Source organism: Amia ocellicauda, chromosome 6 (assembly GCF_036373705.1).
Source record: "Amia ocellicauda isolate fAmiCal2 chromosome 6, fAmiCal2.hap1, whole genome shotgun sequence".
In the NCBI taxonomy this organism is placed as follows: Eukaryota; Metazoa; Chordata; class Actinopteri; order Amiiformes; family Amiidae; genus Amia; species Amia ocellicauda.
The window spans coordinates 4,537,267-4,548,567 of NC_089855.1; the positions used below are offsets into that span (position 1 = coordinate 4,537,267).

Here is an 11,301-nt window from a genome sequence, read left to right on the forward strand (position 1 = left end):
CACCCGGGGCTGCTGGGTCTAAGCCTCTTACACTGCACTCACTCTGTGCAGGGTGTGCCAACCTGTCTAGAAACAGCTCTGGTTACACAGTAAAGCACTTTTGAGTGTGGACTCTCCATCCAGGCCAATTATCAGATCAATTAAGGAACTAAGAGAACAAAAACTATCAGGATTTTAGGCCCCCATATCCAAGGTACTGGATCAGCTCACTGCCTGAGTAATTGATGCTAGAGTGAAAAGACTGTGCCAAAGTTAAAAGCAAATTAAAACAATATAAATCATTGAATTAAGTCAAAAATAAATGCATCTATCTATTTATTTATTTATTTATTTATTTATTTATTTATTTATTTGCTTACAAAACAAAGTGATTAGGTCATTGCTGCTTTAAATATGAAAACCACACTTGCTGCAGCATTGGATGTTTTGCACTCTTGTACTAATTAGTGTTTGAAACTCATTATCTAATTAAATTTTCACCCAGATGAAGACAGCATATAGTTTGGTATTTGCAAATACAATATCTTTCTTTATTTTTGGTAGCTGTGTTAATCAATTTACATGGCGGCTGTGACAGTAATTGAGCCCAGGATTTCTTATTGAGTGAGAGTTTGTTGAGCACTGTGATATTGATTATTTTTGTCGAGGTTTTACAGATCAAATATTACCTTTCCTCATTCTAGAGCGTTTGAGACCTTTGACCTTGAGACACTGACAGTGTGATTTACTCCCAGGGTAGCGTAACTGAGTTTGACTTGACAACTATAGGCCTCCCTTCATGCTTCACACCACCACAAGTGCATGAATTCATATGAACCCTGTCTGTGTGGCACATGCCTGCTGTCATTGTAAAGCCCCTGATGTGATTTTATTTTATTTAGTCCTTTATTACTGCACTGGCCATGACCCAGTCTGATTATCTACAAAAAGGATAATCCTGACCAATTAATACTGGTAATACTCCAGTGGAAAGACAATGCAACAGAAATACATGATATCCCTCTGTGTGGACATCAGCTCACTGCCCTGCTCTGGATAGACAAGTACCTGGAGGTGCAGAGAGAGGGGGGGGTGTTACCTAAAACGGTAGCATGTAGAGAAGACAGGCGTGTGCTCTGCAATGTAGAGAGATCAGTGGCGATTCTAGAGTATGTAGGGGCCCCAGGCAAAATATTTAATGACAGAGTTTTCTCCGGTGAGAGCGGGGGGCGGGGGTTGGGGGGTGACGGTGTTTTCTCTTTGGGGGCCCCCTTCCAGCTTGGGGCCCCAGGCAATTGCCTGGGTTGCCTACCCCCTTTCGACGCCTCTGAGAGAGATCACACATCAGCACTCAACACTGAGCCTGTTATTGGTTTTGTTGTCATCAGACCCAAGCCCAGTATAGATGCAAACTGTGCTGCTGTGCTGTAGGTGTGAGAGCCCACAGAGAGACTAGTTTTGAGGATATTTCATGGAGTCCATTTTGACCCCTGACAACAACTATAAAGTCTCATAAGAAATAACACACCCACTCTATGGAATCGAACCCCTAACACTATGTTACCAGCGGTGTTTCCTAACCACTATACCAGGAAGTACATACGAAATGCTCCCTGTGAAACCTTTATTAAGTAGCCTACTAATGCTGCCAACTGTCTGAATTAGGTGTAGCCTGTAGTCTGTATGAGTGAATTATTCGAATTCATTTAAAATAAATTGAGGAATTGAGAAAAATGTGTGTTTATATGGGGTTACAGCAGTCTGTTACATGTACTTTTTGGACATTAATAATACAGCACTTACGAGACTTTATAGTTGTTGTGACGTGTCAAAATGTTCTCAGAATCAGTCGTCCCTCCCCAGCAGCGCAGCAGCCTGCGTCACAATTCCAGCACCATCGATCGGACCCGCCCCCTCGCTGATGGACAAGCATTAAAAAGAAGATAACTCAAACTGAAAGATCGCGTGGCAAACAGCGCAATAAATTAATTGATTTTTGAATTGATTCATTGGTATATGAATTCATGTATTATTTAATTTTCGAATTGACGAATGAATGTATGAATTAAATATTTAATTTTTAATCGGTTGCGGCTTCCCCGCGACCCTCATCAGGATAAGACGTTTTGAACATGGATGATGGATTTTGACCCTTAAAATGCTCCACATGACAGGACAATTTACAACACAAACTACTATCCATACAGTCGACCAGGAGGCAGCGCTACTTCGCAGCCATGCGATCAACAAGGAAGTCATTGGTTTAGTTTCACTTTCTTCTGACGGGAGTTTCCAGTTTGCAATGATCGTTTGCGGTAAGTGAACGTGTGGTTGAGAAAACGTTTTAAAAGTGTAATGTAAATCATTTACTATAAACCTTTACATTTAAGTCGTATTGTGGTGTCAATAATAGTTAAAAACATCAATATAATGATGTAGTTGATTTGTGGAGGGTTACCTACCCGGTACTTCCAATGTGGGAAACGAAGCCGAGGCCACTGACGGCTCTGGAAGACCTACAGCAGTGTTTCATGACTGAGAAACTGTCCGTGTGTCAACAATTGCCCAGAAAAATAACCATATACATCCCGCTTGTGGAAAAAGCATGTGGGAGACTGAAGAGATGTGGCAGGATATGTTGTGGTCCGATTTCATACACACTCGGATCTATTTGTCCTAAATGCAAACCCAACACAGCAGATCTCCCGGGCACTGCCACCTCTACTGTGCCGCACGCTGGTGGGGCAGCATCTAACTGGGAGGCTTGTCAGGGTAGAGGGCACGATGGATGGAGCCAAATACAGGCACATCCCTGAGGAAGACCTGCTTCAACAGCTTGTAACAGCTGGCCATTGTGAGCCCCATCGGAGGACAACACTGCGAGCGACAGCCTGACGTGGAGAGGACTTGTGTGCTATTTTAATCTGTCTGCTTTACGTGATTGGAGACTGTGTAATAAATAGTGTTTCTGTTAAGAAATTATAGGAAGAGCGACATTTTATTCAGACAATATAATAATATTAATACATATTTGCGATGTATTATTATTTATTATTATCATCAAGATATGTGCCAGATATGACTTTTTAAACGGCACAACGTGGCTCCATTAACTTATTACTCTCTCTACAGGTTTGTAATTTTTTTTACTATTTTTCCGTATTAATGATGTATTATTCCCATCCTCCCTAAACCTGCGCCTATTGCTGTATTTATGTATCCATTCATTTATTTTGTAAACGTTCACCTTCACACTGATTGTCTCCGTGGGGCTGTATAACACCCTGAACACCGCCAGCTGTTCATACAGTCTTAATACATTATTATCCTTCAGTTTATTTGAAATGATCAGGGCACTGCACCGGTCCTGTGAAATCCCTGTTGGGCAGGTTTTTTATCGGATATGAACAGTAAGCAGTCATTGTTTCTGTCTGTGGACTTCACTCCAAGCTGCTAATAAAACTAATTTCGTCGTGATCGCACTCGGCACTTCATAATGTAGCGGATTAGTATCTGTTTCTCTTCCCTGTCTGTCTACTTGTCAATCACACCTCCCTTCTGAAAGCGAAGTGTTTCCTTCGTGGGCGTGACGAGGGGGTGAATACTTCCTATAGCCACTGTAACAGAAGAAAATATGCAGAATAGACCACTGTCATGACATTGATATACATCACCCGCTTAAGTGCAACAGCTGCCTAATTGCCTAAAATAACTAGGAATTAAATAGAATTTGTACCCTGTTTTGCAGTGCTGTGATCACTGTTCTGTTTCTTGATGTTTTTAGGGGGATGTCGTGGTATTTGATGATTGCAGCTCTCCTCATCTGTGCCACTGACAACAGCAGCACAGGTATGTTCTGCACCGAGACAACCATGGTCAAAGATTTTCTAATATAAACATACATTTTTAAGAGTATAGTTCATGTATATGAGTGAAAAATGTATGCACACATGTTTGCTGTCTCCAGCCTCTCTCACAACTGTAGCTGTTGCCTCTTGTCTCCACTCAGCTGCAGATCTGGTCTCTTCCAGCCCAGACTCGGCACAAACAGCAGCGCAGACACTCGCTCCTCTCGCACAGAATAGGCACACATCCACACCACTGCCAAACACTGCGCCCGGGCTCCTTCTCTTTAATAAATGGATGGACACATTTACTTCTCCAGGCTGCAGCTGTGGCCTCTGTCTCTGTCTCTGGATCTGATTTAATGATTGTGGAGAGTCGGACGTTAGGCCCCCGCAGGAACAGTGGGGTCGCTGTGATCAGAGATATATAGGGGTACCGGTTCCCACTGGGGTAAGAGTAGTTTGCAACCAGACTCCGCCCAGTTTTGTTTCAGTAAAGAGGTCTGACAGTAAACCTGTTGCACTTACCCTCTTATAATCTGTTGTTTTTTAACTGGCAAATCCAGCTAGCTCGCTCAAAAACAATACAATACAATATAGACAAGCACATAGTGTCCTTTAGCTGAGGTCAATAGAACACAAATTTAATGTTATATCCAAGTAAAGTATAGTTTAGAACTAAAAAGGAATACATACATATTTAAATGAATCTTAAAAAATATTAAAGAGGTTGCATTAATCTAAAAACAAATAACTAAAAATAATAATAATTAGGTAAACAAATGCCTGCATCATATCCTTGTATATTCAGGAAACTGGTCACATTTAAACATAATACATAGTTAAAAAATAGCACATTTTAGATAACTAGTAAACATCTCTGCCCACATAGCGCCCTAAGCAAGCTACTGTATACAATTTTCACAAAAAGAAAACTATCCCACAGTCTCTGTATGTGTGGCTGTGCTCATCACTGAACTCTGTGCTCTTCTCTCCAGGCAATGACTGCATTGTTGGGGTCATTGGGGAAGCCACTGTCCTGCCCTGTCACTACACAGGAGAGGAGAGACTGGAGCAGAGAAACATTGCCCTTGAATGGAGGACAGACAGTGTTGTTGTGCACAGCTTTGTTAATGGAGAGGATGTGCTGAATAAACAGGGCAAGAACTACCACAATAGAACCCATCTCTTCAAACAGCACCTGGAGAAAGGGAATTTCTCTCTGCGACTCTCAGATACAGGGAAGGAAGATGAGCAGCACTATAAGTGTCTTTATTATTCTAAAAGTATTAAGAAAACCATACATCTGAACAAAATGTGCCTCTCTGTTGCAGGTGAGGGATGTTCTCTTATCTCAGTCCTTTGGTTCAGTGCTTCATTAGCAGAGACATGTGGGTTTAGACACAGCGCTGCCATCAGCGCTGCAGTACTGTAGCTGATCAGGACACACGCTGCACAAGCTCACACGGAATAATGTGAAGAAAAACACTTGTCTGTTCAACCAAACTACTTAAGAGTCTCTCGTTTATATTGCTGGGTTTTTACTAGAGCAGTTCTGCTCAGTTACCCAAACCCTGTGGTTCCCAGTCCAGATCACAGGAGCTACCTGTGGATGTACTGCACAGATTATATGATGTATTTTAACCGTTTGTGTTAAATTATTATACAACCTTTATTGATACCCAGTATAACGGTGCCCTGCTCCTCTCCACAGCCCATTACTCAGAGCCAGGGCTGCACAGAGTCCCAGTCCCAGAGGGAGGAGACGCCCAGTTCAGCTGCTCCTCCTCGGGGGGCTTTCCTGAGCCCAGGGTCCACTGGCTGCTTAACTCGCAGCGCCCCCCTGTGGACATAGTGAACACAGTCTATACTCAGGACCCTGTCACTGGACTGTACAGAGTCTCCAGCCGCCTCAATATCACAGTCAACATCACACAGGACATCACTGTGAGCTGCACCATTGAAAACCCCCGACTCAACGAGAGCAGGAGCTCAGCCACCCATCATTGTAAGGGTTTGTGGTTCATAACAAAATAAAATGCTTTGTCTGTATGCCTAGTTGCCCACATACATTAAAGGTAAATTCATCATAAACTACTAACTTTTCTTTGTAATAGAAGTTTAGTTCATATGGGAAGTGCACAAAACTTCATAATAGATGCATTAATAAAAGTAATGTTTAAAAAAATGTATTAATTTATGCTGAGTATAAGGAAATGCCTAAATATACTAAATTCAGTAATCATGGTTTCGGTATATCTGTTATTAAAATCACCGCTTTTGAAGTCAGTAAGTCTAAGTCGACATGCCATGACATCACACACCAGGTGCAGAGCTGCAAAATTAGCATGTTGTTTTTAACAGAGAGAAAACTAGAACCCAGAGGGGATATAACTCAGGCTTTGTCCACATTTCTATTACTGTAATGAATAAATAACAAAACCCAACTTCCACACTGAGAGTCTGTTTGAGGTCTGCTGATCTGGCAGTTCAGGTATGGAGGGACAGGATCTGTGCTGAACTCTTCTTTCACTTTGATTTCAGATCACAGACAAACGGAGGATCAAAATGAAGGATCAAACTCTCTCCTGATAGCTGGAATAGTTGTTGCAGTGGCAGTAGCTGTAGCCGTGGCTGTCATTGTCTTACTGAAGAGGAGGTCATTGTGTAGGGTTTGTGGGAGACATCTACAGCATAACCAGAGTAAGTGAGCTGTGTGTGAATCATCTATTAGTGTCCGTGATGCACTGTGACACTGTGTTAATGTGTCAGTATGGGAGCTGCATTGTGTGTGTGTGACAGGTGCAGTGTGTCAGGGTGTGTGCGTGTCTGTGTGTGAGTGTGTGTGTGTGTAGTTTATCAGTGGGACCCCAGGACAGTGGGGATGTCCTGAGGAATCCTGCACACCCCTCTGCTGCCCCTGTCCACACACAGCACAGCTGTATTGGGGATGTTTCCCTTCATCAACACTGTCTTCACACTTTATCACCCAGTCTTCAGAACGCATATTGGGTCCAGTTATAAACGCACTCTGACCGCCCTGTCACAGAGCCCAGTGTGGGAGTGCTGTGTTCATTTCCACACCAGTACAGTGTTGTAGTGTTACATACAGGACAGAAGAAGGAGGAGAAGGCCTGGTTTAGTGTCTCTGACAGCTGAGATCATCAGTGTGTCTGCTGGCTCTGAGGGAGGGGATCCTATTGGCAAAACTGAGACACAGGGTCTCTGTCATGTGAGCAGCTGACCCCAGTTCAGCCCCACTCACACCCTCAGACACAGAGCTGAGAAAACTGCTTCCACTCCTGATAGTGTCTCAGTGTGACTCCAGCTTCACTACAACACAGGGCAGCTGGGTCACCTGACTGTCGCTGCTGAAGTCTCTGCAGCATGAAGACTGCCTCAGTGCCTGATGAAGCAGCAAACTGAGAGTCTCTTTCACAGACGTCTGATGCTGTGTATGTGTTTTCTCCACAGGAGGAGCCAGAGATGAGGCTGTTCCTATGAAATGGCCAGACAATGACCAGGGTAATGTAGTTGTCTTTACTGGACAGTCCCACAGTAGCTCTCTGTAGTGTATTTCTCAATAGGTAGTGATATTACAGGGTCACATTAAGACTCAGAGGTGGTTGATGGCGTCTCCCCTGTGTGCTGCTCCGCTCTGTAGGACAGCTCTGATGGGGGTGTAGCAGCTCATTCTCACACACAATACGTGTGATCACATTATTCTCAGCAGGCTGCGACTCCTGCTGGTCGCTTCCAGCAGCCACTTCACTCCCGACGCTCTGACTGCAGCACCAGCGGCCTCACTGGTACAGAGACGCTGGTATTGAGTTTACACTGTGAACCCCATCAGCAGGAACACTGACAGTGTCTTCACAGAGCTCTGATCGTGTTTGTGTTGTTTCCTCAGCAGGGGGAAACCCAGTTCAGGGGTTGCAGTGACAGTAGCTAACGATGATGAAGGTAATGTAGTCGCCTCTGCTGTATAACCCTGAGCAGCCCTCTCCCCTGTGCAGAGACGGACAAGCCTGTCTGCAGTGCTACTGATGGAGACACTTCAGAGCTGCTCTCACATGTTCCATGTTTATTTTTTAATTGCGTACATTACACAGAGGCACAATTACAGATTAAGCATTTTGTAATGTGTGTCGCCACCTAGTGGATGCAGACAACTACGCCACCCCCTTTATATCAGTAGGAGAGGGGGACACATGCATTCAAAGCTGTATATAAATGTCCCTGCAAACAGAGTTCAATTAAAGATTTAATTAAGGTGAGGAACAGTTAATATATTTTATGTATAAATGGGAACAACCCCAGGCACAGTCAGTGCATACAATTTAATACAAATGCATATAAGATAATCTATTTGTTCCTGTTAACTATGAAGGCAGTCCACCACCAAGCACTGGGGAAAAGGACAGAGCTGCCACAAGCAATTATATAAAGAAAATATGCATACAATAACCAGTGCAAAATGATCCCCACAACCACAAAATGTGCATTTAAAGTAGAGCCTTTATACTTATAATAATCATGCTCAAACTGCAAACAATCTCAAAGCCAACCATCATGACTCTCATTCTCGCAGTGATCGGAGGTGAACTGCCTCCAGACAATATGTCACCTGAGAAGTTCATAATAAAACTATTAAAAGTATCCACATACAATCAGTCAAGGCAATGGTAAAACTATACAAGAAAAGCAGTCGAAGCAATGATAAAACTACAAAAGGAAACAAATACAAGAGTCTACACAACCCTGATACATGTCTTGTCTTAAGCCCCTGGATCTCACTCACTGGAAACCAGTTTAAAATATGTTCCCAATCCCAGTTCACAAGAAGCTAATGGTTTAATTTATAGGAAAGCACTTTTGCTGTGTAGTTTCAAGTTCTTATTCTCTGTCCATATCTTCCAGGCGTCCTCAGTCACAGCACAACCACACAGTGGATTCATATTTGTAATACATACATTTTCTTTCTGTTGCGTAAGTGGCAATATAACCCAGCAGAAGTAATTTCCTCATATAGTACATTGTTGTGTCTGTGCTGACATTGCCTCCCTTTGGCAGCACAACTTGCTAAGTCTGTGTGTGTGTGTGTATGTATATATGTGTTAATGTGTGTAACTGTGAGATGAATGTAGGGAAGGCTGACCATGTTTGTTTCCTCACTGCAGCACAAGAAGGACACGAGATGGAGGAATTAAACCCAATTTTTCCTAAAAAGTTTGACCTCAGCCACTCATGCCCAGCTTAACCTCAGGGACTTTTCTTCTGTTCTCAAGGTCTGTTTAAACACATGGAGAATATTGTAACGGTGCTTGTTGAGCTGCATATTAACTCATGATCGCTTATGTGTTTATTATTGTTACTGCTGTGCCAAGATGAGCTCTTGAATGATTAGTTACCTTTTAAATGTGGATGCTGTGGGTCCGGGTGGTTGATCTCTCAGCACCAGAGCTTTGGAAATGAATTCTTATGAAAGAGAACTTCCATTCTCTACACATAGCAGATGATGGGATTCAATATAACTCATCTGCACGACATCATGTGTCAGTCCAGAGACTCCCTGTGTTTGTGTCGGCTCTATTGGCTCAGTGAAACTACCTGTGTCAATAATGCTCATTATAATATGACGGGAGTTTTTTTTTGGCTGGTTTCACAGATTGATTAGCACTAGACTTGGACAATCTATCTGAAATAACAGAGTAGTGCTCATCTGGTCTGTGACACCAGTCCTTTATGTTCTGTAATTAGACTGAGTTTGTTCATCTGAGATACACATTCATGGATTTTTACTGCAGAGTTTTTAAATGTGTGTTTTTAACATGTAATTTTTCTCAGTAGAGATGTTTGGAAACTGTACCATTTAGTACTGACAGTACTGTACCTTGATTGCTCCAGTAAAATAAACAGCTGTATAAACAGGTCATTGTTTGTATGAAACATGTTTTATTCTATCTTTATTTTTGTATAAAAATATTATAATAAAACCTTTGTATCAGACAGGTACAGTGTGTTGTGTATGTATGTATATTTCAGAATAGTGTGTATTTTATGACCTATATCACACACCTGCAATCTCTAATCCCAGTCAGCTTCAGCATCTCGTCCAGCATCGTGTCCAGTGACCGTCCGGCTTCACTCCTCTGAGCTCTGAGACCCGCTGCACGGCTCCCTGTTCATAGACAATGCTGGCAAAGTTTCTCTTAATAAGTTTTACCATTTGAATTACAGATAACACATTGATGAACTCTGTACACATACATACCGATAGACATGTCTGCTCTTTGCTCTGCTCGGTCACATTTCAACTCATTGTGTCATCTTTGTTGTTTTCAGTAACTGTGATAAGAGTGTAGTTGTTAACATGAATAAATCCACAGTGATTTAATGTTGTTGCTCTTTTTAACTGTCTGATCGAGGCAATGTCTACTTGATACCTCGCAGCACAGATTATACAAGCATTTCTGAATCCTCTCCAATATAGTTTGATTTACCCAGTCCTGTGTCTTTCATGTGAGCCACAACAGTGTTTTTGTGTTTTGTTAACACATGTTTTATGTCATGTAGCAGATTAGACACAGAGAGAGCAGTATTTTGTATAGATGGGAAAGAAGAAAAATGCTTTTTGTTTGTTTAAATGCAATTTTAAAAGGAAAAGCTTAATAAACACGTGAAGAAACCCTCTTAAATTGACGAAAACAGCAGCGCAGGAGTTGTGTTGCAAATGGAAAAGAAGTCTTTTAATCAGGCTGGGCCGGAAGAACAGAGAATGCGATGCGGTCTCGGGTTCAAACAGCTTTTCTTACAGATCTCTTGTAGGTTTGCATTTTTATAAAGTTCTAAACAAAAGGCAAAGAGTATAGAAGCACAAGAGACGAAGGCTAATAGGACACTCCATTGCAACATCTGCGCGCAGCAGATTGGACTCCACCATTTTGGACTGTGAATCCAGTAAAAAGTCCCTCCAACAAATTGCTGTATAAAAGTACAAACAAAATTATAAATATTTTATCGCCATATATTGAATGCCTCTACCAAAATAGCATGTGTTAAACAATTATATATATAGATATATATAAAATACTATAAAATATTCATACAAATTATTTACTTGCTTAATCCATTTGTTAAAGAATCAAAGCAGAAATGTGTAAACCATTCATTCAGAATTTAATTTATTAAACAACGAAAATGACAAACGACATGATTTACTGATGACTGATGAGAAATGTTCTATTGTGCTTCTGATCTGGCTCTGAGTTTCTGCGAATTTGGCTGCGTAAAATGTGATGAATTCTGATCTGTATATATAGTGTAACCATGTAGGTAAGTGACTTTTTGCACTACTCCTTGTCACACACCACTCCCCTGCACTCACTCACAATCTCCATACAACGGATAAACAGCTTCCTTCCCAGGCCAACCCACACATATTTGGAAAAATATTAATTAAAATCAATTTACAGCA

The 11,301-nt window shown here is 41.8% G+C and overlaps 1 protein-coding gene across 3 annotated transcripts; it reads left to right on the plus strand.

Annotated features, from left to right (window-relative positions):
• The first annotated feature begins 1,925 nt into the window (after positions 1 to 1,925).
• On the plus strand, positions 1,926 to 9,833 carry LOC136750773 (T-lymphocyte activation antigen CD80). Of its 3 annotated transcripts, none has more exons than XM_066705825.1 (8): positions 1,926 to 2,294; positions 3,764 to 3,828; positions 4,823 to 5,158; positions 5,539 to 5,832; positions 6,369 to 6,527; positions 7,299 to 7,349; positions 7,735 to 7,787; positions 9,005 to 9,833. In XM_066705825.1, exons 2-7 carry the CDS (start codon positions 3,768 to 3,770, stop codon positions 7,764 to 7,766), a joined length of 933 nt encoding a protein of 310 aa, XP_066561922.1. In that variant the 5' UTR covers positions 1,926 to 2,294; positions 3,764 to 3,767; the 3' UTR covers positions 7,767 to 7,787; positions 9,005 to 9,833. The 3 variants fall into 3 exon arrangements, with proteins under 3 accessions (XP_066561922.1, XP_066561924.1, XP_066561923.1); XM_066705827.1 differs by having other exon boundaries at positions 7,738 to 7,787; XM_066705826.1 differs by lacking the exon at positions 1,926 to 2,294 and adding an exon at positions 2,318 to 3,111.
• Positions 9,834 to 11,301: the final 1,468 nt, after the last annotated feature.